Source organism: Manis pentadactyla, chromosome 2, assembly GCF_030020395.1.
Source record: "Manis pentadactyla isolate mManPen7 chromosome 2, mManPen7.hap1, whole genome shotgun sequence".
NCBI lineage: Eukaryota > Metazoa > Chordata > Mammalia > Pholidota > Manidae > Manis > Manis pentadactyla.
In genome coordinates, this window is record NC_080020.1 from 81,511,775 (window position 1) to 81,538,633 (window position 26,859).

Genomic DNA, 26,859 nt, shown 5'->3' on the forward strand with positions numbered 1-26,859 from the left:
AAAGATCATCTGCAAAGGAAAACCAATCAGGCTATCATCAGACTTCTCAACAGAAACCTTATAGGCCAGAAGAGAATGGCATGATATATTTAATGCAATGAAACAGAAGGGCCTTGAACCAAGAATACTGTATCCAGCATGATTATCATTTAAATTTGAAGGAGGGATTAAACAATTTCCAGATAAGCAAAAGTTGAGGGAATTTGCCTCCCACAAACCACCTCTACAGTGTATTTTAAAGGGACTGCTCTAGATGAAAGTACTCCAAAGGTTAAATAGATGTCACCAGAGAAAATAAAATCACAGCAAAGAAAGCAGACCAACCAAATACTAAATAAAGGCAAAAAATAAAATCAACTATCCACAAAAGTAGTCAAAGGAAACACAAAAGAATACAGAATAAAACACCTAACATATAAAGAGTGGAGGAGGAAGAATAAGAAGGGAGAGAAATAGCGAATCATCACACTATCTTTATAATAGCATAGTAAGTGAGTTAAAGTTAAATGGTTACATAGTAAAGAAGCTAACATTGAACGTTTGGTAACCACAAATCCAAAACCTACAATGGCAATAAGTACATATCTATCGATAATCACCCTAAATGTAAGTGGACTGAATGCACCAGTCAAAAGACACAGAGTAATAGAATGGATAAAAAAGCAAGACCCATCTATAAGCTGCTTACAAGAGACTCACCTCAAACCCAAAGACATACACAGACTAAAAGTCAAGGAATGGAAAAAGATATTTCATGCAAACAATAGGGAGAAAAAAGGTGTTGTCATACTTCTATCAGACAAAATAGACTTCAAAACAAAGAAAGTAACGAGATAAAGAAGGACATTACATAATGATAAAGGGGTCAGTCCATCAAGAGGCTATAACCATTATAAATATATATGCACCCAACACAGGAGCACCGACATATATGAAACAAATACTAACAGAATTAAAGGAGGAATTAGAATGCAATGCATTCATTTAAGGAGACTTCAACACACTACTTACTCCAAAGGAACGATCAACCAGACAGAAAATAAGTAAGGACACAGTGCACTGAAACACATGTACCTAAAAGACATCTATAGAACTCTACACCCAAAAGCAGCAGGATACACATTCTTCTCAAGTGCCCATGGAACGTTTTCCAGAATAGACCACATACTAGGCCACAAAAAGAGCCTCAGTAAATTCAAAAAGATGAAAATTCTACCAACCAACTTCTCAGGTCACAAAGGTATAAGACTAGAAATAAATTGTACAAAGAAAATAAAAAGGCTCACAAACACATGGAGGCTTAACAAAATATTCCTAAGTAATCAATGGATCAATGACCAAATTAAAACATAGATCAAGCAATATACGGAAACAAATGACAACAGCACAATGCCCCAACTTCTATGGGACACAGTGAAGGCAGTTTTAAGGGGAAAGTATATAGCAATCCAGGCCTATTTAAAAAAGGAAGAACAATCCCAAATGAATAGTCTGAAGTTATAATTATTGAAACTGGAAAAAGAAGAACAAATGAGGCCCAAAGTCAGCAGAATGGGGGACATAATAAAGATTAGAGAAGAAATAAATGAAATTGAGAAGAAGAAAACAATAGAAAAAATCAAAGAAAACAAGAGCTGGTTCTTTGAAAAAATAAACAAAAAAGATAAACCCCTAGCCAGACTTATTAAGAGAAAAAGAGAATGTATACACATAAACAGAATCAGAAATGAGAAGGGAAAAAATCACGACGGACCCTACAGAAATACAAAGAATCATTACAGAATACTATGAGAATCTATATGCTAAGAAGCTGGAAAACCTAGAAGAAATGGACAACTTCCTAGAAAAATACAACCTTCCAAGACTGGCCAAGGAAGAAACAGAAAATCTAAACAGACCAATTACCAGCAATGAAATTGAATTGGTAATCAAAAACTACCCAAGAACAAAATCCCCGGGCCAGATGGATTCACCGCTGAATTTTATCAGACATATAGAGAAGACATAATACCCATTCTCCTTTAAGTTTTCCAAAAAATAAAAGAGGATGGAATACTTCCAAACTCATCCTATGAAGCCAGCACCACCCTAATACCAAAACAAGGCAAAGACCCCACCAAAAAAGAAAATTACAGACCAATATCCCTGATGAACTTAGGTACAAAAATGCTGAGGATCATACCATGATCAAGTGCGATTCATCTCAGGGATGCAAGGATAATACAACATTCAAAAATCCATCAACATCATACACCACATCAACAAAAAGAAGGACAAAAACCACATGATCATCTCCATAGATGCTGAAAAAGCATCCAACAAAATTCAACATCCATTCATGATAAAAACTCTCAATAAAATGGGTATAGAGGGCAAGTACCTCAACATAATAAAGGCCATATATGACAAACCCACAACCAACATCATACTTAACAGCAAAAAACGGAAAGCTTTTCACTGAAGATTGGGAACAAGACAGGGATGCCCACTCTCCCCACTTTTATATAACATAGTACTGGAGGTCCTAGCCATGGCAATCAGACCAAACAAAGAATTACAAGGGATCCAGATTGATAAAGAAGTCAACCTGTCACTATTTGCAGATGACATGATATTGTACATAAAAACCCTAAAGACTGCACTCTAAAACTACTGGAACTAACATCTGAATTCAGCAAAGTTGCAGGATACAAAATTAATACACAGAAATCTGTTGCTTTCCTATACACTAACGATGAACTAGTAGAAAGAGAAATCAGGAAAACAATTCCATTCACAATTGCATCAAAAAGAATAAAGTACCTAGAAATAAACCTAACCAAGGAAGTGAAAGACCGATAACCTGAAAACTACAAGACACTCTTAAGAGAAATTAAAGAGGACACTAACAAATGGAAACTCATCCCATGCTCTTGGCTAGGAAGAATTAATATTGTCAAAATGGCCATCCTGCCCAAAGCAATCTACAGATTCAATGCAATCCCTATCAAAATACCAACAGCATTCTTCCACGAACTGGAACAAATAGTTCTAAAATTCATATGGAACCACAAAAGACCCCAAATAGCCAAAGCAATCCTGAGAAGGAGGAATAAAGCAGGGGGATCTCACTTCCCAACTTCAAGCTCTACTACAAAGCCACAGTAATCAAGACAGTTTGGCACTGGCACAAGAACAGACCCACAGACCACTGGAACAGAATAGAGACTCCAGACATTAACCCAAACATATATGGTCAACTCATATACTATAAAGGAGCCATGGATATACAGTGGGGACATGGCAGCGTCTTTAACAGCTGGTGTTGGCAAAACTGAACAGCTACGTGTAAGAGAATGAAACTGGAGCATTGTCTAACCCCATACACAAAAGTAAATTTGAAATGGGTCAAACTCCTGAATGTAAGTCATGCAACCATAAAACTCTTAGAAAAAAACATAGTACCCTAGAATGGACTAACAGTTACCAAAGGGAAAGGGACTGGGGAGGATGGGTGGGAAGGGAGGCATAATGGGGAAAAGGGGGCATTACGATTAGCAGACATAATATAAGGGAGGGGCACGGGGAAGGCTGTACAACACAGATTAGACAAGTAGTGATTCTATAGCATCTTACTACGCTGATGGACAGTGACTGTAATGGGGTATGTGGTTAGGACTTGATAATGGGGTAATGGGGGGAGTCTAGTAACCATAATGCTGCTCTTGTAATTGTAGATTAATGATTCCAAAATGAAAAAAATAAAAGGTAAAGAATTTCTTGTTTCCTTTGTACAGAAAACACACACTTTTAAAAAGACACATAGGATGTACAAAAAAAACTTAGAAAATCTGTGAGCTAATATGAGTAAAGAAAAAGGCACATAAGGAAGATTAGAAAAGAGAAAGGTGATACAACAGTACAATTCTATACCAATAAATTAGAATATATAGATGAAATGCATAGTTTCCTAGAAAATATAAATTAGGAATAAGAAAAGTTTAAATTATATCAGAACTTCAAAAAGGAGATAATCTCTGTACTATTGAAAATTTTCTAGAACAAAGTAAAAGAAAAATCGTCCATGTCAGTCTACAAGGCCAATATCACTCTGATTTTAAAACCCAAAAGAATAGCACCTGAATGTGCACAGTACTTCGGGGTTGTAAAGTCAAATGACTTTACTGGCCACGCAAGTTACCTATTACTACATGAACTATCAGAAACATTCTCTTAAGTCAGAAAAGCAAAATAAGGTCAACCTCTCTCAATACTTTTTTCACATTATAATGGTAATTGTAGCCAATACAAAAAGACAAGTAACAACAGCTAGAGGTATAAGCCCTAGAATGGAAGAGACAAAAATGTCATTTTTATTAAATATAATTATAAACCCAAAAAGTCTTGGAATCAATAGAAAATCTGTTATTTAGAAAGGTTTTCAAGTCATATAAAAATCACCATTTCTGCATTTCCTACCAATTGTAAAACATTATGAATAAAATTCTATTTATAAGAACAATAAAAATAATAAATTAACAAGAAATATGTAATACCTACATGAAAATTTTAAAAACCAAAAAACTTTCCCAAAGTCCACAAAAAAGGAAGATATAAATTAAAAAGTGAGTATAGTTTGCTTGTAAATGGAAGACAGTACTCCCTCAAATTAATCTTCCAACTCAGTGTGACTAAGCTATATTCTAGTAGACCTTTTCAAGGAACTTGACAAATTTCTAAAATACAACTGGAAAAGAAAATGTCCAATAAAAGTCAAAACAAATTTAAGGAAAAAAATGTCTTTCTCTGTAATTTCAAAATATTCTTTAAAGCAGCAAGAATGTTTTTACTCAATGAAATCAGTTATTGGCACAGGAGTCACTAAAACAAAATAGACATTTTAAAAATTTAGAGATTTTTGTATATCATATAGGTGGCATTTCAAATCAGTGGGGAAAGAATGGACAATTTGGTAAGTGATGTAAGCTCCATTATCTGGAAAAAAGAAATGTAGCTTCTTCCCATAGATTACTCCAAAATAAGTTCCAGATAGAATTATGATGAACAGATTAATACCTTTGTGGAACTATAAAAGTACTTATAATAGAGACACATATTTTCATACTCTTTGAGGGCAAAAGTCTTAAGCAAGATACAATACCCAGAAAGAAAATTATTGTCAGATTATTGACTTAAAATTTTTTAATTCTCTACAAAGAAGGGAAAATAGATACTATAACAGGTGGAGATGGTGGGAAAGTATTGCAGCATGTTTAGCAGACAAAGATTTAATAACCAGAATATATAAGGAACACAATCAGTAAAAAGAAATCCAATAGAAAAGTGGAGAAAGGCTAAGGCAGTTTACAAGAAAGGCATGTAGCCAATAAACATAAAATGTTCAACAGCCCTGGTAGGGAAATAAATATTATAACTATTCACCCATTAGATTGGCATAATTTTTTTTTATTTTAGTATCTGACATTGACAAAGAAGGCAGAAAAAAACATAAATTCTTATGTACAATTTGTGGGACTTTAAATTGGCACCACCTTTTTTAAGGTAGTTTGCCAGTATCTATCAAAATACTAAATATTTTGATATCTACTCTTCAACTTAGCAATTTCATTTTTAGGGTATCAAACCTAGGGAAATATTGGTGCTTGTGCAGAAGAAATAGATCTATCCAAAGGTATTAAGTCAGCATTGTTTATAACAGGGAAGAGCTGGAAATGAGAATGAATAGGGGAAAGCATAAAAAAATTAAAGGCGTAGCCCTAGTATGTATGTAGGCTTTGAGTATCTGCTATGCATTAAGCAGTACACTGGATATATGTCATTTCACGTAACCGTTAAAACTAGCCTGAATGTAACTGCCATTTTTGTCACTTCATGGACAAGGAAACTTGACTCTCCCAATGGTTAAACTACTTGTCCATTTCTCATACCTAGAAAATTAACCAGTCTAGATCCTAGGGACCTGTGAACAACCAAGACTATGTATTATAAGCAGATGCATTACAGTTCAGTGTATAGGAGGTCGAATCTTACCTTAAGTTAAAACTATTACACCATCTGATCCCATTTAACTAGGCTATTTAATAGCCTAATAATAGTACTTTGTTGATCTGCTAAACTGTTAATTCCAATAAATTTACATCTATCATTGCTCACATTCACCATTCTCTATTAAAGTCAAGGTATCTGTGTTTAGCCCCATGTTCAACCAAAGGAAATGAGAAGAAAAAGAGGGGGGAGAAAAGGAAAAGAAAAGCTCTAAGGAGAAAGAAGCAAACAAAAAGAACAAAATAGTAGAAAAGGAGGTGCATAGAGAACTGTACAGGACATCTTAGAACACTAATAAAAATGAAAGTAAGGTTTCCCTAAAATAAAGAGGAAAGAATTCATCTTATTCCATTCTAAGCCAAATCTTGCTTAGAAGCTCAAACTGGCTTATGAAGTATGTTATGTACTAGTTGTATTAGTTAGATTTTGTGTTCAGTTGTGTGTTAACAGAAACCCAGCTGTGGTGGCTTAACCAAATAGCTTTTTATTATTCTCCTAGTACAAGAGTGGTCAACAGTTAAGAGCTGCTGGAGTAGCTCCACAATGTCTTTAAGGTATAAAGTCTTTCAATTTTTCGTTTCATGTGCTTATTTTATTAGCATTTGCCAGTCATCCTCATAGTCACAAGATGGCTGCTCTGTTTCCAGGCTTCTGTCTGCATTAAAAAAAAATTTTTTTAAAGAAAGAAGTGACCTGAAAGGAGGAGCCTTGTTTGTGTCAGAAAAGTAAAACTTTTCCAGAAATCCCCAGGGGACCTCTGTTTATGTTTCGTTGGTCATAACTGGGTCACTTGGTCACTAGCCACAAGAGAAACTGAGAGATACAATGTTTCAGTTGGGCATATTGTCTGTGTGAACAAATATCAGGATTATGTCAGGAGAGAAGAAAAAGGAAAATAGAGACTGAGTAAGCAACCAGTACAATCTGCCACAGCAGCATCCCTGTGTGACCAATTACATTTGCCTCCTAAGACCCATTTTGGATGAACTTATATCCTTAGTTTTACATACATAATTACATGTTAAGCATTTTACCAGCTACAGAAAATAAGAAGGGAATTCCCAAAGGCTGAATAATACCAAATATTTATGCATTAGCCAAAAACAAGCAAAAATCTTAAAACATCCAGTCGAGTTGAATCATATGTATGTCTCTAACCAGTGCTTATTGCTAGTGGGGACATTTCAGAATCACCTTTCCCCACCCCAAACTTAAATCTGCTGTTTACCCACCTACATTTTCATATATACTTTAGAAGGCACATCTCTTTTCCCTTCTTTCTCTTCTCTACCCCCTTCTCCCTGGGCATCAGTGCTGTACAGCTACCTTTAATCAAGAAAGTAAATGGTATCCTTCAGGAATGTTGGGAAGAAGATCAGTCATTTCATCTGTAGTTAAAAAGAAAACAAAAGTAAAAGTAGTGTAATACATATAATTTAACCCAGTAGTCCCCTTTTTGAATTGTGTGTGCACCTCTATTAGTGAAATATTTTTACCATGTGCTCCCTGTATGTATAAATTTATTTTTAATTATGTATGCTAACATATGTATATACTAAAATATCATATACAGACAAAAATAGAACTTAAAAAGACATGAGAAAAAATAAATGTACTTGCTAGGTTTTTTCCTCAATGGATTTTCTACCTCTGTAGAGTGCCATATGCTTTCCACTTTAGGGAACACTGATTTATCCAGTTATTTGAAGCTGAAATTTTATATTTAATACTAAATTAGTTCATTATATTTATATAGTTCAGGTATGCATGTATATGCACTTACTCCCTCCTTGGCCATTACACATTTCTCTCATGTGACTCTGCCTTCCACTCCAACAGGCATGGTCTCGTCCTTCAAGGGCCCTGCCTCGGTACTTCCCCCCATCCTAACCCCTCCTCTGCTGATTCCGGAAGAAGTATTCTACCCCCTTTCTAGACTGCCCCATCACCTTCTTGTGCTCCTAATCCCGTCCTCCTCACTTATCTCTGCTAAAACCTGTTCTACCATTTATTCCAAAGTTTGTTCCTCTTCATTAGCACTTTTCCCTCAGCCTTTAAGCATGCACTGGTTTCTTTAAGCATCATCCCTTTGCCGCCACACCCTCATGACACTTTGGCTTTCTGTCAGGTCTTTCATTGCCAGTCTTCCATTCACCCTTCAACTCACTGCATTCTGCATTCTTCCTCCAGCCCGAACTGCCTCGCTAAAGTCAGCCGTTACACTTGCTTCTTTTTATTTCTCCCTGCACTGTTTGACACCCACCTTTTCTCACTGACCACTCACCCAATCTCTTCTGCAGGTTGCATCTCTTCCACTTATATACAAGTTTTTCCCCAGGTTTCCGTCTCAACCTTTTTCCAGTATATCCTCTTTTCCTATGTGAATTTACCTATTTGTAAGGCTTCAGCTCTTCCTGCACCATTCTGATTACTTCCAAACTCTTACAGACTGCCCTGACTTATCTTGTGATTCTTGATTTGTATTTCCAATTATCTACTAAATATGTCTCCTGGGTAATTATATGGTACTCAAAATATAGCATGATTTAAGCCAAATAATTTTGTTTAATCCCTAAAACTTCTTGTCATCAGTAGTTGTTCACACTAATAGGTTCAAAGTCTCTTCTTCCCATCTATCACCAGATCTGTCCCTTTTCACTCTAAATACTCCCATCTTCCCCATTCCCAGGGCTGTCTAGCCTAGGGAAGCAGCCTTACACAGTGGGTACATATCAACATCATGGATATGTATTGACATAGGATAATCCTGAGGTGAAATCCCAGCATTGCCACCTGCTAGCTGCATGACCTTGAGCATGTTGTTCAATTTCTCTATCAATAAATTGGGCCAACAGAGGCTACCTCTTAGGATCACTGTTAAGGTTTACTAAAGTAAAATATGCAGTCAATGCTAAAAACACCTGCCTAGACTATTAAATTAGATTCCTGACCCATCTGCATTCCTTGGGTTTCGCCACTACTCCCACCTACACGCTGCCACCAGAATTTCTGAAATACAAACAGGATCATTATTTTTCTATGTCAAAAGTCTCTGGTAGGTGAGGCTTAGAACCTCACCCCCCCTGTTTTGAGAGAAATCTTCTGCATCTGTGGATGTTTTGTTGCCCTTGTCTAGCTTGGATTAATACTTAGTCTATAGGCACAGACCTGAGTATCTACATTTGCCCTCTTACAGCACTAAATTATGCTTTCTACCTTTATCTTGCATCTACCTACCATTTCAGCATTTTATTAAAAATAATAATAGTAAGGGAGAAGTGTGGGATTCACATATAAATCAAGTATAAAAATCAAATGAATAATCAAAAAAAAAAGTCTCTTGTAGTTACGTGTTGCTTCAGAAAACATTGAAACACCTTTGTCTTAGTTATATGAATAAGATAACCATATATTTTATCATACAAATTGGGATACTTTAGAGAGTGAAAGCAGATATTAACTTAATGGGATTATGTTAACTAGTTAACTAGTCTATTATAAACATAATTGGACCCTCTCCCTCACTAGACTGTGAGCTTCAAGGACCAGTCTCACTTGTCTTTAAATCCCCAGATACTCACACAGTACATGGGATCAAGTTTGTATTCAGTAAATATTTATTGAATTAATAAGTAAATTGAATTTATTGGTTTGCATTGGACAATCCACATGTGAATAATTCAAAACATTCTCATTTGGTCTAGTCCTTACCTTGTTCCATAAAAAATATAAGGCAGCTTACAATAATACAGTGTATAATAGCATAAAATAAAAGTGGATTTTTTTTCTTTCTTTCTTCAAATTATAATGTTTGTCCTTGGATTCAGTAAAGTATTTCTTAACCTAATGTTTGGTGTTTCATATCCACAATCCCCTTCTTCCCCTTCCCAGTGGCCAGTAGATCCAGTTCTAACACAAAACTAGAAGTTCTTCCATGGGACTTTCAGGAAAGCTTTTGTTTTCCTAATTAAAAAAAGAAACAGATTTGGTTGACTCAATTATTCACTGTTCTTCCATCATAACTCTTCCTTCTTCAGTGGAATGTAAAAGTGGTAGCTAGTGATGCAGCAGCTGAAAGCCAACACCCTAGAGATGGTGGAGTTTAAAGCTTAGAGAAACCTGGGTCCCTAACAGCATCTTTAGGCCATTGAAACAGCCTTTGGTAATTCCAGGACTTGTATGCTAAACAGTTAACATATTTCTCAAGAATTGTTAGCTGGATGTTCTGCTTATTTGCAGCCCAACACTTTTGTTGGGTGGCTGAGTTTGTTCTTGATTCTTGTCCCCGCCGCAACAAAGAATTGAAGGGCAGACACACAGTAGTGAAGCACAATGAAAGTTCTACTTGAATATACTCCAAAGGAGGAGTGGGCTACAGTCAAGTTAGACAAAGGCAGGTTTACTTGAATAAAGCAGAGAGGAAGGAAAAACAGAGGGAGGAAAGGGAAGCTCATTGAACTGCTGCTCAGCATAGGGCAGGTCCCCTGCCAACTCCTAAAGCCAGGGTCACCTGGCATCCAGTGTCCTCTTGAATCTGCATGGCATGGGAACTAAGCCCCTACCACCCCAGGATTTGGGGATGCCGCAGAGCACTGGATGAAGTGAGATTATGTTCTGAGAACTTCTCAAAGTAAAGAAAGAGATTTTCAGGCAGGCTACTAAGGATCACAATTGTACAGCTGCAGTTCCATCCAGGTCCCAGGCGACAGGAACTTGCAAGCCCAAATCAGAGTTCTCATAGCCCCTCCCTACTTGTCTGGAGTAGGACAAAAAGAAAGGGAAGTGCAGGCAACGTCAGAGAGGAGAAGGTGCACCCAAAAGCTGGGATGCTGTCTTTTAAGGCTTTCAAGAATGGGGCAAAGGTAAAGGGTTGGGGGGTGTAGGCTTGTCAGGCAGTCTCATGATTTCTATCTCTGGTGAGGGACAATATGTCATTGTCTGTAGTCAGTCCACTAGGTAATTCTGTAGGACAAACTTTTTGTTCTTCTCTAAGGTAGTGGCTACTTCCAAGTACTGGAAACACATCAGTTAAGACTGCTTGCCTTTCCTTAAGATAAGTCATTGGCTGATTACCAAAGAATATGTCAGGAACCTAACTTCCCAGCTCTCTTCTCTTAGTCTCAAAATGAGTCCTTCTTGTTTCCTCTATGCTATTCACATTTCAACATTTTTAGGAAAGTTAATCATGATGCTTGTCTCATGTCTGTGCCCTATCTCACCGGCATTAGCTAGAGCAAGTCTCAAGGTCAGCCCAGATTCAGTGCATGTGGAAGGAACACATTGCAAAGGGCATGAGTCCTTTCTGGCTCTCTGGCTTAACTCTGATTAACTCCCTGAGTTCTTGGTGGGCCCTTCCCTCATTTCATCCTGCTCATATCATCTTTCTGCCTAACACTTTTACTTTCTTAACTGATATGCCTGCTGATAAACCTAACTTCAAAAGCATTTGTAAGCAGTTTTTAGTAATTTTTTTAGAGAGAGTAGTGTCATAAGATTTAAAGGAAATAGATGTACTCACTATTGTTTTCCTAGTATAAATACAAAGTTGCCTTTTCTGAGTTCTTCATATCCTGTCATTTGAAATAATAGCTTTCACCACGTTGATCATTAATGTCATTGAGCAACACTGCTAAAAAATAAAGGTTTTGTTTTAAGAAAACAAGTTTGCAGGTGATGTATTCTTTTATTAGCACATATATGAGCACAGTGTGGTCACTGCTCTATTCTTCATTAAAAACTACTCTGTATTTAAAAGATCTTTATTTAAGACTAAAACACTCCATCTTCTATCTATACTTTTCAGCATGCAAGTAAAGGTAAAATATTACTTCTCTAAAAGCTATATGAAATGTTCCTGTGGTAGTGAATATTGTTTACCTGTTTTTAAAAGTTCTATGTCAATTGGTGTATTTATTATAACTGCATGTTTTTGTTAAAAGAGACTGTTTTCCAATTGAGATGACAGATGCATTTCTCTGCAAATAGTTGAGAAAGTTTTCAAACCTTTTTAGCTGTGATAGTTGAGCCAAAAAGATCTTACACTTTACATGCTGGTGGCATATGCTTTTAATTGCTATTTAATAATACTATTTAACTGCATAGTATTAAGAAGAATGTTTATTTTTTAAGCATTTAGTCAGCTTTCATGTGTTTTTTCCATAGTACCAAGGATGATTGCTTCAATGTTAATATTCAGCCACCTGTTGGAGAACTGCTTTTACCTGTGGCTATGTCAGAGAAGGATTTTAAGAAGGAGCAAGGTGAGAAATCACTACAATTTACGAGAAATTGACATCCAAACAGTATTTGCTCATTCTTCTGGCTGGTCTCTAAAATAAATTACCATATATACATAGCCATTAGCAGATATCAGTGTACAGTCTTCCAGTTTTTGCTAAAAAATAACCTTTAAAGTATGTTTGTCTGCATTTCTGGAATTCTTTAAAATTGATTAATATGTCTTTAAACTAATAAACTGATTCCTAATTAACTTTTCAGTTTTTGAAGTTGTGGTTTGTCAACCTAATGTACTTATGTGTTTTGTATTAGTGAAAATGTCAGGAATTTGGGGCTTACCAAACTCCTTCCAATATAAATGTTACATTTCTGTATTTTCTTTCGCTATAGAACTGTTTTTCATGTCCTCCTAATATATTTTTCCTTGCACAAGTTAGAGTGCCTTACCCTTCAAAATAAAGTCCTAATTACAGCATTAAAACACCTCCATTTTCTTTTGACCTAATTCTATATTATGGAAATGCTGTTGTCAGACTATATCAGAGCTGAAATATTTTTTTAAATGTACCTAAAAAGAAAATATTTTCAGCAGAATAAAAGTATTAATATGTTGTGCTTGCCCCAGAATCAAGCATACCTTCTAATAAAAAAAAAAATTCTTTTCTTATATGAATAAAGGGAAATAATTCCATCTGACTTTATGTAATAGGTAAGGATAACGTTTATAAAACTAGCACATATTTAAGCAGAGAAAGACAAATGCCAAATGATTCCACTCATTTGTAGAGTATAAAAACAAAGCAAAACTGAAATAACACAATAGTAATGGACTCACAGACACTGAGAAGGGACTAGTGGTTACCAAAGGGAGGGGCTGTGGAGGCTGGGGGGAGGGAGAAGGAGATAAAGGGACACAGTAATTCGTAATCACAATATAAGTAGGCCACAGGGAAGGCAGTACAGCACAGAGACGACAAGTACAACACCTTACTATACCAATAAACAGTGACCGCAGTACAGGGTGTGAGGACTTGACAATATGGGTGAATGTTAAAACCACTGTGTTGTTTATATGAAACCATCATAAGGTTGTGTATCAATGACACTTTAACAAAATAATTTTAAAAACTAGCACATACTTAAATGGTATAGTCAGCAATTTTTAAAAGTTTATGTGAATCTAGGCTCCTTTTTTCTCTGGAGGGATTTTATCAAAAAGTCATTTCAAAGTCATTAAGTCATACTTGTCAAGCTTCCAGAAAGTACTAGGCAAACACAAATATCTACATCTAAGGAAAAGGGCAAGCTTCCTGACACTCCTTTATTGCAGTGCCAAAGGCTTTTTTTTTTTACTGTAAGCCTTTGCAATACACAATGTCAGAAAGACCTGTTGTAGAAGAATCTGACAAAGAAAATCTCATACAAGGCTGTAAATTAATAGTAAATTAATAATAATATTTTATTCTTCCTTATTTTTAAGTGATAAAAAAGAATGACTAAATCCATCTTTGCATTTGCTTTTCTTGGAAGTTGATTATTGCTGTAGAAGAAAATCATCTCTGTGATTTTATTTTTGTATTGACAAATTGAATTGATTCTTGCATTTGCTATTCTTACCCTTTGCTGGCTAAAGCCTGCCTCTCTGCTTTATACCTGCTCAGCAAACCAAGGTGAGTGACACATAAGTGACTGACTGACTAAGGTTTGGGCACACTTATTAAGAGGATATTCCTTCTTTGAAAGATGCAGCACAGCAGCAGATAATCATATACCCTTTCTGTCCCTAAGCTTTGATTTAAAATACTTGATGTTTTGATTAAGTTTTTTGGGCTCTGTTATGACTGAGGGATTTTTCCCTGACTAGCCATACAGAACCATAAGTGCATGAGAGAGGTGTACTTGGAGAACAGCTGTGGTCCTCTGTGGAGTTGTTGCGAAAATTCCTTTTTCTTCTGCCATTTTACTTCTATGGTTGTTGATTATTTGTCTGAATAAATCTGGCAGCTGTTTGCTGTGTTTAATAGAGCAGAAAGGCTACTCTGAATAAAGCTATTTGAAAATTTGTTTGTATGAAGTATTTATAAATCCTTGCAAGTCTCTTGGCATTTCTGTATCATTCTTTCTGTCTTCCTGAATTCATTTTTTGATATGGGACTTGATGCTGGCAAATGTACCACAGGTTTAAAGAGTCTTTTCAATAGCATCTTTTTAGTTACAGATTTCAGCTGGTTTAGTAATAGAGGTCTCAATCCTCAACTTTACACATGTGTTTGTTTGTTATACTATTCTAGGAAGAGCTTAGCTTATTTCACAAATGATACCTAGCCTCACTAACTAAAAATCCTAAATCAAAGTGAAAATCAGTTTCCTCAGATTTTATCAGTGCAGACTTCTGGAAGGTAAAATGCCATAAATCTGTGTCATTACGTGCTAGCTTTAAACTGTTCTACTTTAAATAAAATGAATTTATATACTTAATATCTTATTTCACAGAGTATAAGTTTGGGACTAAAATGATTAAATGTATTAATTGTGATTTAACTGAAAAAATTATAAATAAAAAACATGAGGAATGTGGTTCTGTTTTTATACTAAAGATGTACATAATTTAAGTGTACAATATTAATACCTCTAACAGATCATACATATTAGATTGTTTTTTGAAAAAGAAGTTTTATTTCTAATATGCAGCCTGATCTATATCACTTTTACTCAGTTGTTGCATTTAGAGTTCCATAGCTAAACATGCATGTTTACAAAGTGCTAAACGAAAGATTGGTTTATCCTATATATTAAAATTAATCTGTAGCATTCATTTTATGAGCCTTAACCAGAAGCATGATTTTTTTATTGCTGTGAGTTTTGAACCTTGCAAAGTTAGTTAATGATCTAGTTCTGGGATGATTTCAGTACTGTAAATAACATGCAATCTCTCTTTTACTTAAAAAAATACAATTTGGTTTCTTGAGGCAATTTTAATTGGAGACCTATACCAATTGCTTATTCCAAATTGCTTCCTCTTAGTCATTTTCTTCTTCTCAATTAAATTGGAAATTTTAAACATAGGAAAAAATTTTTAATTATATTCTCATATTATTTTACATTTTAGCAGTTAATTACAGCTGATTAACCTAAGTTAAATGCTGTCCACTGCCTCACCAAAATTTATATAAATTCCAGTGAAGCAACAAATTCTGTAGTCTGACAATTTTTAAATATTTTCCCAGTAACTTTCCCTTTATTATATATGAGCAGGCTACATATTGTTTAAAATCTGTTTTTATAGGAGAAACTTTTAATGAAACCTTGGCATGTTTTTCTTTCTCGTTAATTTGAGAATACCTGATATATTTTCATTTAGAAAAATCTCCAGTTTAAGAAACCTAGAATGTTTACTTAATTTTATTATGATGTATGCATCCATCTTATGGGTTCCTAGCTAGCAAGATGCTAATTCTTTAAATGGTCAGACATTTACTATTTTCTGGCCCTTAACTACCACAAGCAATCATATTTGATGCCCCTTAATTAGCGCACCTTTTTTTCCTTCCAGGTTCTTTTTCCACCTCAGCAATCGAGACAATACATTTGCTTACCATGCTGCTCTCCTAAGTGTTCTTTTGCATGTAAATTAATCTTGATTCAGTTTACACTGTCATGCTGAGTGGTACAAATTGCCTATAACAATAAAACAGCATGAGTTAAAAATAAAGGGGGGTGGGAAGGCAGATTGAATGTGTGCCTCACTTGATAGGATGTTACTTTGCTTTATGCCAATACATTAGCTGACGATAATGAATCTTCTGTTCTGAAAAGCATGGTTTAGTTGATTTTTTAAATTTTACTTCAATGGAGCAGTACCTTGTCTTTTATAGACCAACTTAGACAAACCATTAATGACAAGAGTGTTAAGGTTAAATATGAAGCAATGCATTCACTTCTCTGAGTGCTATCCATCTTTCCATTTACAGGAGCTTGACAAAAGTACTGGCTTTGTACAACATTTCCTTTAATTACATGCTGCGGGGAAACAGGCTTTTAACATAAACATAGTTGCATTCATTTATTCAGCAGTTGCTCTTCAATAGAGCCTAATGGAGAAGGTTTAAATCCTAAATTAGTACGCACATCTCTCAGCAGTGTTATGTCAGCAGCCACTGTGCTTTACTTAAAAGCAATGTTTGACTGCTTGTGTAGTTTTTAAAGCTTTTGCCTAATACTGAAGTTAAACAGTCTAAGACAGAACATAGTGTCCCCGAGTTTGAAAGTGGTTAGTAAAAACTACTCTTTGTTAAAGGCTAGGGAAATGTTTTTAGTGTTAGACTTTGGTGCCTTCATACTGCTAATCATAGAGAGTTTTTTTGGGGGGGGGTGTTGCATTTGCAACAAATAAATATATATATATCCCTGAAGGTGCAAGGGCCTTTTGAAAACATACAATCAAATTTCAACATTTTTATGAATTGTGTAAGCCATTGTGCATATATCAAATGTCTCAAAAGATTACCATTTTTAGTAGATACCATTAGTGTCAATGACTTGTATCACAGATTCAAATAGATGGCATTTATTAAAATTATTTTGTATTTTTTAAACTTGGAGACTAACTTTCAATATTTGATCCAAGTGTTTTGTATGTTACTGAATTTATTCACTAAACATTTTTACATGAGATTCTGATATTAATGACATGTTTTGTGTTAACTGTATGGTTTTTGTTCATGATGTTGTTTAACTTAGTTTCTTTCTTCAGTATTACTTGAAATGTCTCTGGGATTTAAGGTTTTCTGTTCTCATTTTATCCTTTGTTTTCAGGTGTTTAGCTTAAGAAACTTTAATTGGTGTTTTGTCATTAACCATATGTTTTTCACAACTGCTATCACTAAGTATAGCTTAGATACTTGCACATTTTTTAGAATCACATAACCGTTTTCAGTGACTTCCAGTCATTGTTAAGATAATGTTAATCCGTCATACTCAAGCCCTGCAGCAGGTAGTGCTTCCAGTTACTCCAGAACCACTTTGATTTGTCCTCAGGCAGCATTTGGCAAGAGAGGTCCGTGAATCAAAGGAGAGGGAAAAAGTTCTTTATGGAGCCCAAACTAATTGAGTAGTACTAAGGGGACTGAAATCGAAATTTCATCTTTTTGATTCTGTTTTTAACCTGGAGTATTTTAAATCAGATTTATTAAGAGTGATACTGGACCATGTTTTTACACATTTTCTTACACAATGAATATTTAAAGAATTTTTTGAAACAGTGACAGTTCATTTTATGGTAATTATAAATTATATTCAGGAGTTGTTTTTCTTAAAATATATTTTTTAATTTAAGCTATGAGCTTAAAATTATTTTAATGTAATTTTCATAAAGAAGTTAGTAAAAGGGAACCTTTTTTTGCTCTTACAGGAATGCTAACTGGGATGAATGAAACTTCTGCTGCAATCATTGCTGCACCACAGAATTTCTCTCCCTCCGTGATCCTTCAGAAGGTTGTCAGTGTTGCCAACATAGGTGTAGTTCCTTCTGGCCAAGATAATATACACAGGTAGGTTCACCACATGTGACATGGAGATAACTTGTATACATGTATAATACATATGTGAAAATATATAATTTTCAATTCATAGTTTTCCTTGAAAAAATGACCCCTAAACATACATATATATATATACACCCCTTTTTTTCTTATGATGTATTTAATTGGTTTGGATTAAGGCCCTCTTCTCTATTTTATACAAGGATTTAAACCTTACTATACTGGTCTGAACTATTGTGAAAGATACAGATAGTGTATCTGCATTTTATAGCTTGGTGATTTCTTAAAGATACCTTTTGTGAGATATGGTTGAGAATTTATCTTATTTCACTGGATTCAGTGGATTTCCAGGAAGAACGTGTTTTATGAAGAAGTGGAGTTGGACTTTTTCACTTTAAAGAGGGGGGAAGTTTGGGTACTATTTACAGATTTCCTTTTGACAGCAGTCCCCTAAGGCTGCTTCCAGTTAACGATGCTGCTAGAAAACCAACATAGGGTCAAATGTAGCTTCTATCTCTTAAGACTAGGAATATCTTCACCCAACCATCTAAAGCGTGAGATCCAAGTCATTCGTCCTTAAAAGTAATAATAAGTGTGATTAATATGCTTGCCCTCTTTGTGTTCTTATGAATGCCAGTGGCTTGAAATGAAAGTAAAGATAAAAAAATTACCCCTGAAACAACCATGCAGTGTTACTGAGTCCTTGGGGAGCTTATGGGAATTTCATTGCAACCATCTTTAATTCCACTCACTGCCAGTGGCATACTTCTGCCATTTATTTATTAAAATAAATTTTAAATCAAAGGGAATGCCTTCAAACCTTAAAAAATTGTTTTAATTAATACAGAAACAAGAGAGGCCCTATGTAAAGGCTGCTATGGGTGATCTGGGTTTTAGACTCAGCTCTCCCATTTTTAGGCCTGGTAGTCTTGGGCAAGTTATAACTTCTCTTTACGGGCTTTAAGTTCTTCAACAGTCTGGAAAGGAGTAGCAGAAAAAAAGAAAAGGGATTGAAATGAAATTCTGTCTTCCTCGTGGAAGAACATTGAACTTGACATTAGAAGAGCTGAGTTCCAGTCTTGATCTGCCATTATCCAGAGTTGCCTCACTTCATCTTCTAATCATGACAGAATGAAAACTTCATGTACTAGTCAAAAAACAAATTGACCTTGTACTTTTGTTCTGTTTAGAGAAAGGTCATTAAGTATAAATTGCTGAAGAGGTCTGATACTTCCATTTCTTAATTTATGCTAGCCTATCTATTTCACATAGGTGATAAAAAAATAAAATGGATATAAGGTCACCATAATGGGACCATCATGCAAATACAACTTAACCAGTTAATGTTGTTCAGTAAGGGAAAAAATGGACAGAAGTCTGAAGTGAAAATATTTTGGTTGTGAGTTTTCCTGTTTTATTTTCTGCCTTTAAATACTTTTTGCTTTCCTGGGTGTTTTCCTCTATCAGAAGTTGTTCTCTTTTATTTATGAATCCTTTGAATTCTTGAAATTGCTAAAATGCCAAAAGATATACATCCAACTATAACTTTTGGCTTATGTGTATGAATTTTTGCCTGATATATCTGATAATCCAGCAATACTTAAATCCTATTTTAACATGTTCTTTTGTAATGTACAAGAAGACATAGGGTAATCCTTGCTTATGTTAGAACTTCTAATTTAGTTTTTGTTTTGTGAATGGTTTTGTAACTTTTCTTAAATCAATGGCAGCTTTCCAGATTTTTGTTTCTTAGAAGGAAATAGCCAAATTACCTTCTCAAAGCCGAGTAATCTGAAAGCTATCTTCCTGTTTGGAAATAGACTAAGAAAGACTTTAGCACAGTTGTGTAATTCTTTTCAAAGCATAGTTTGCCTGAAATTTGTCTTGGTGGTTTGGAACATAATGCCTGTTCATATAATTAAGTCATAGCCAATTCTCAATTATCCATACAAATACAGAGAAGACACACAACTAAGAACCATTTGTATTTGGCTTTGGAATGCAGAGATTGCACTCAAACTTAATGTTCCTGGTCCTCATACACATCCCCAACATCTTGGTGCTTTTCTAATCCAGCCCTAGTGTTTGACTCTATAACTTGGGGGAGGAGCCCAAGTTAGTACAGAGTCAGAGTGAAGTGCCTATAGTATATGTAGTTAAAAGAGTGGGCTATGTTGTCTTAACTTGCCTCACGAGTCTCATCATACCTAATTGAAAATATTTACATTTGCTTTCCTATTTAAGTATGGCTATAATAATGTTCTAAATTTTATAAAGCTATAAAAGGTAATAAATTTTATAAAACTATAAAAGGTAATAAAAACCTAAAGTTATTTGTGTATTTTTCATACAGCAGTTGATAAAAACCATTATCCTGCGTATGTAACATTTTTTGCCATTCTTTTATACTTGGTAACAATTAAAACAAAGTAAACAATTGTTAGTAAAATCTGTACCAGTGCCTTTCTTAATTTCATTTAAACGAAATAGCAATTACTGTTTATGTTATAACAACAGAAATTCGCAGTTTACCACTTTATTGAATGGCATTAAGTTTTTAACTGTAGTGTTCAGTATTATATTACCCTGTGGGATTAATGAGTTTATACCTAAGCTTATATATTATTTAATTGTTAATAATAAATTGAAATCCCTATGAGATTTTCAAATGACTCCTTTATTTTTCTGTGATGTTTGCTTTTTTTTTTTTTTTTTTTAAGTTTATGAAGAATAGGACCACCACAGACATTCTTGTATTTATTACTGGCAATTGGTTTAAGATTACTTTAAAAAACAAGTATGAAAAGCATTTTGACTTTTAATTTTATAAGATATTAAAAACTTCAATACAATAAGCTATTCTTAGTTGGCCTATATTCTGTTTAATTTTTCAGGAACTTTTATTTCTGAGAGAATTTATTTTCATAAAGAATACTGTAATATTCTTACCATCAATAATGAAAGTTCTTATTGTCTAGTTTTGGAATAGTTTATTCCTACAGCTCTTCAAAATTTGAATTTTTTTACATTAAATACCAAGTTAAAAAGTAGTTAAGAATTAGTCAAGAAAAAGTGAGTCTTCATTAATGTGTAAAAGTGTGTAATAATATAAAGTAGAGATTTTAATTGACTACATAATAGAAAATGGTTCCTAACATGTCAACAGAAAATTGCCTCCATTAAGAAAAAAGTCAATTAAAGGAGCATGTGTTTTATGGAATATACTTCAAAACCCAGTAACATTTTCTATATAGTTAACCACTTTTAAAGATCAATTGAGAAAGCATGTCTACTGTTAAGGTGATATGACATTTAGTTTTGGTTTTCCAAGTGAGCAATAGTATCAGAAAGGCAACCAGTATACTCTCGAAAGACTTCACTTTATTTTCATTTTTGTGGCACTTGCTATTTGGAAAAGCTGATTTTTGAGAACAGAACCATCTTATTGAGACCTACAGTTATGGTCACTGTGCCAATCTGCTATTTTCCAAATTAGTTACCACACAATAAAGGGTAATACAGAAATGAAAACCAAAAAAAAACATCAAAAAGCACTGATTAAACATGCAGCTGAATATCTCCATGTCGTATGTTAGCCATTTCATGTTAAAATATGAGATACACGCATTATCAAAGTCTTATGTAAAAGTCTTGAAGCGTATTAAGACAACACTAATGAAGTAATGTATAAATAAGGTATATACAAAGGGCAAATGAACAGAACTAAACCAGTATGTGAATGGACTACAAAGGGAAAAGGTCAAGATTTAATGTGTTTTAAGGGGAGAAGGTTAGAGACTAGTGATGGGAATCCTGGGGTCATCCGGGGCAAAGTAAAATTTCTTGTGCTTCTCTAAGAAAGAAATCAAGCAAGGGTTTAGGAAGGAGGTCTGTATTCAACAACATAGAAATTAAGGTGCATTTGTTTTTATCACATTGCTTGTCTTCTGATAAAGGTACTAATCTACAGTGACCAAAAAGTAGAAAGCTTAAGCCCTATAGCACCAAAATCTCTAAGGTTTTTTTGTACAAAAGAATCAGATGGAAGTCTGTGTAAAACTCATATTCCTGGGACCCACATCCAAAAACTCAGATTCATTACATCTGGGACAGACCCAGGAATCTGCATTTTAGCTGGTACTCTAAGTGGTTATAAGGCAGATGTTCCAAAGTCCACAGTTTAAGGCTGCCCTGAATTACCAAGAGTAAATGATAGCCACATGACACATTTTAAAATACGTTTTTCCTTTGTTTATATTTCCCTTTTAACACATCAGTCATTAAGAATATCAATAAACAGGATTGATTTCCTTTTTTTTCTTATATCTAGCCCAATGAGCTCCAGCAAGAGGGTGTATTGTTAATTATATTAATACGTAACAGTGGTGTTTATGAAACAGTCCCACAGACCATAAGTAAAAGTTTTTCTTTCGAGCAGCCTCAGCCATTCACATTTAACCCAGTTTCAGGAATTCTGACATTCATATACAGTAGTGTTGTTAAAAAGAGTTGTCATACTACCTACTCATTTCACCCTTTTATGAATAACAAATTGACCCTATTAGGGGAAATGTGATATTTGGGAGAAAACAGCCTTGTCTCTGCCATGATTCTATTTTAGTTCTTAGCTTATTCGATAAGACCCTAGAACAGCTTTCATTATTAACTTGTATTCAATACCTAAATTCCTTTTTCTCCCCTGTATCTTCATCTGTGGTTTGGATTTTGTTTACTCTCTCACTTTTTAAATTTGCAAGTTTGGAACATACACAACTTGTGAATAATTATAATCTTCATAGAATAAATGTTGTTCTTTTGTTACTTAGGTCCCAACTATTAGGAAAGTCTGGTGCTATGAATGGAACAATGTATCCATGGCAACCTGGCAGTCAACTGTTTAATTTATCAACACATTTAAAAAGATAGTTTATTTGTTTCAGATTTAAAATAAAATTTTTTTATTGAAGTGCATGTGAAGAGCAGCTTCTTTGATTTCTAGGCCTTCAACTCATCCAGTGAATCACTGTTATCATATACATGTCTAATGGTTATTAATAGGGGAAGTACTATTGTTTCCATCCTAAAATATCTATATTGTCTAATTTCTTCTGTATTTTTGGAAGACCTTTTGACAGATTTTATTATTACTGGGGTTACAGACATGAATGGCATAGTCACTTTTTGGCAGGATCTTTCATATTTCTGTTTGTTCTTAGGTTCGTCAACCCTTGGGCTACTGTTTTTGTTAGTAGTTTTACTTCTCTTCCCCTAGTAACTAAGGAATATTTAAATACTGGGCAATTTTGAAGGAACATAATAGAAAACAATAGCATTTGGTGTCTTGGTGCCCTAATTTTATAAGCCCTGATAGTGTAGTCACCGTGCTTCATTTATCTCATGCTTAATCTGTTTTAAAACAAATATTGTGTATACAGTTGTTACAATATAAAGATAGCAGGCTTCGGTCTTTTCAACAATATGACAAATCTGTTATCTCAAACTGGACTAGAGATTCTTGCTCAGGTCAGTGGTTGCCCACTAGAGGACAGCACTGCTTTTTTATCTGATGGCTTTGATCTCTGCAGGCTCTATGAGCAGCATTTCATTGAGAAACAAATGTGGACCTCAGTTAATTTTTACACGGAAATCATATTGGGATATTCCAGAAAAACCAAACTGGACAGCTGATTTTTGCTTTAAAAGATTCTTTAAGTTGTATTTAATTCCACCACCTGGGTCGTAGTAGTCTGCAGTGCAAGCAGTTGCACTAATAGGAATATGTAACTGTTTTCGTGTAAAGATGAAAGCAACGTATTCTTGATAACTTTAATTCTGGGTTGACAATTTTATAAAGAATCAAAGAGCATGGGGTAAGAATTTACTTGCTTTACTGTTTGGTTTTGTTGTTGTTAAGCCCCATCCCACCCACCCCCACCAAACAAACAAACCAAAAATAATATAGAATAAGTGGAATGTTGCATGTCTCCTTTGAGAAAGGGCACTTGGACTTTTTTAGTTTTCCTATATAAAGCAAAAGGACACATCATTGACATGGTAGTATGGGGAATATTTTTTGTACTATCTCTAAAGATTAGAACAGAATCTGTACTAAATTAAGTTGAGAGCTTATTGTTTGTTTTAACTCTTCTCACCAGAATGTTAAAAGAAAAGACTACAATATTGCTGGCTGGTTTTTATTTTTTCTTAAATACATTGTTTGGGATAAAGTCTCACAATTTGGATCGCCTGTAGATTTTTTTACTCAACATTAATTCAATAATGTAATGGGCCTAACTTTAGAATACAATTTTATAGTCAACAAAATGGAATTTTTTACAACTTACAAATTCTTTGCCTGTTTAAAATGTTCTACTATATTAACTCAAAGTAATAAAGATTTATCATTTTAAATCCTTTGGAAAATAATGCTCCAAATCACCATGCTTTGGTATTTGATGTTAGGAGGCTTATTCAAACCAGTATTTCTTACATATAATCATTGTGTAACTTCATTACACATTTGTCAACTTTGGACTAATTATTTTTATACAGCTAGGGCAGGGTACTGCCTCTTGTGATCGTCTTTCTTACTAATAGGATTTTGTCTGCTTCAGCAGGCAGTAATTGAAGGCTTCATGTACAGAGTAGGAAAAAAGAAGTTTTAGCCTGAGTGGGCCATTGTCACAGCCTCTGGGAACCAGTAGAACAGAAAACATGAGAAAATTGAACTCAGAATAGAAAAATCAGAAACCAGGAAGACTATCCAAGAGAAGAAAAAGCATGTCTTAGAGCTGTTGGATGAAGTGTAGCAAATATGATTCTGCTTAAAAAAATGTATGCTTGTGAATACCCTGGAGATTGATGCCTCTCAAATAAATATTTTTTAATTCATGTTGTTCTATTAGCATATCAGTTGCTAACACAATTGAGTTGTAGAATTTTCTTTTTAACAAAGAGCATTTATGGTCCATAGCCAATTTCTCACAAATCTAAAAAAAGGCATGGTTAAGACCATCTAGTGTAGATAATATATTTATTCAAATTTGTTATTATTTGACCTGTTTTCATAATTCTATCACTAGTTAAGACCAAATTAACTTTTACAGAAGAGTAGCACATACTTTCATTTAGGTATGGTAATCCACATATTTTATCTTTTTCTTTAATCTTAAGAATTTTTAAAGGCTTCAAAGATTAAATGTCAGTTGCTAGAGATAATAGACAAGAAGACGTTTAATAAGATGAAACACAGATATATCCGAACAGTTTTATCTTCACAGTTGGTGATTACAAACAGCAAGTGCTTGGTGGTAGAATGAAAATGAAAAATTATGAAAAATACCTAGATGGTGTCCTTTTAATAACCTGGAGCCCATCGTACATGGGCAATACATCTTTAACTGTCATCCTCATATTTGTTCTCATTTGTTGTGTTACTGGTGTTTGAGGTTGGTTGGTCTCCCAGTAGTCCCTCCAATGTTATAGCTCCATTCAAGAGGTTTTTGTATTTTTCATTGCTGGTGTCTCTTTTGAGGGAATGGGGGGTGGGGAGTGTTTAAATTTTTTTAGTATCTTTAAAGGCAGAAATTAAAAATATGTGACGACAAAGTATCAAGTCAAGATGCTTTGAATTACAGAACACTACAAAGTCAAGTACATAATTTTTGAAGGGATAAATATTCCTTAAAATTTTGGGGACAATAATAAATTACAACATTAATTAGATAAATAAAAACATTACTTTATTGACTGATAAAAAACAAATATTAAGAGTGCATTTTGCACACATTAAGAGAATGTGTATGATCTCAAATTAGAATGTTTGGCATTCACTCACTAGCTGTGTGTCTCTGAGCAAGTTTCTTAAATTCTGTGGACCTCAGTTCCCTCACCTATCAAGTTATCTGCATCATATAATTAAAAGAAATAATGCAAGTGAAGTACTTGGGACCCACTTCACAAAGCTCTTAATAAATGGTAGATGCTCTTACAGTGATCAAAAACGTCACATGCCTTCTGAAAAAAATTTGTCACAGCCTGATCTTCATTTGCAGCCAAGTACACAGGTTCTGATGTCAGCCATTAAATTTAGTATATAAGTATTCAACCCATGCTGTCTTTGTAATCAATGTTTCTTATATCCAAAAGCTAACTAATTGTTATTTATTAGCTAGTACTCTTTGCATAACTATCTTTTAAATGTATGTTAAAGCATAGCCTGTTAGGGAGTTAAATAATTAATAAATCGGTGGGGGGAGACTTTTGCTTTTCATGGACCAAAACAAACCAATTGCAATCATGCTGTGTTCCAATTAAACACATCCTTTTTGAACTGTGAAATGAGAATGTCAGAACATCTGATCTTCTAGTCTTCTGCTTTAAAACACTGCTTCCACCATTTGGGCCAACTAGAAGAGAGAAACCTAGTTAAAAGGCAGTAGGTTTTACATCAGCTAACAGATTTTATTGCTAGGATGCATTGCTTAGCCTGTTTCCACTGCAGTGTAAGCAAATGCCTCTTTTCTTTCATGCCCCTGTTCTTCACAGTATTGAGAATTTTGTGGTAATAGGATTTCAAAAGCATGTACAAGACGCCAATTTTAATCTCTGTGAATGTACTGACATCAAAATTGACATTTGTCTCTGCTGAGTTTGTGTATTACTGTTAACATACTCTAAATTTTTAATAGAAAAGACATAAAATGTACCTTGGGGCTATGCAACTCTGAAATTCAAGTGCTTTTGTGTTTCTATTCAGACATAATCTCCTTCTCTACCTTCTCTACAGTCCCAAGGCACAAGTGTTAAGCAAATAAAGGGACTAATAAAACTATTGCTTACATAATGATAACCCTGTCAGAAATAGAGACCTCTGTTGAAATATTTGGTGAATGAACATTTGGTGATGATCAAATCTGTGGGGAAAGTTGCACAAATGAGTGTGGGACAAGAAAGCCACCTAGTATCATGTGGGGACGAGTCTTAACAGAAATACAGAAGCAGGATTCTTCAATGAAGCAGAAGAACCATGAAAATT

At 34.5% G+C, this 26,859-nt stretch overlaps 1 protein-coding gene across 6 annotated transcripts in view; it reads left to right on the forward strand.

Moving 5' to 3' along the window:
- AP3B1 (adaptor related protein complex 3 subunit beta 1) overlaps nucleotides 1-26,859 on the forward strand; it is a 306,085-nt gene that overhangs the window by 276,533 nt on the left and 2,693 nt on the right. For 5 of the 6 annotated variants that reach the window (XM_057494089.1, XM_036914133.2, XM_057494087.1 and 2 more), the window contains 2 exons: nucleotides 12,208-12,305; nucleotides 17,693-17,831. In XM_057494089.1, the coding sequence (XP_057350072.1) occupies nucleotides 12,208-12,305; nucleotides 17,693-17,831 (237 nt within the window). Of the gene's footprint in view, nucleotides 1-6,544; nucleotides 6,582-12,207; nucleotides 12,306-17,692; nucleotides 17,832-26,859 lie in introns of those variants that run through there. The other variant, XM_036914137.2, reaches the window with a different exon arrangement.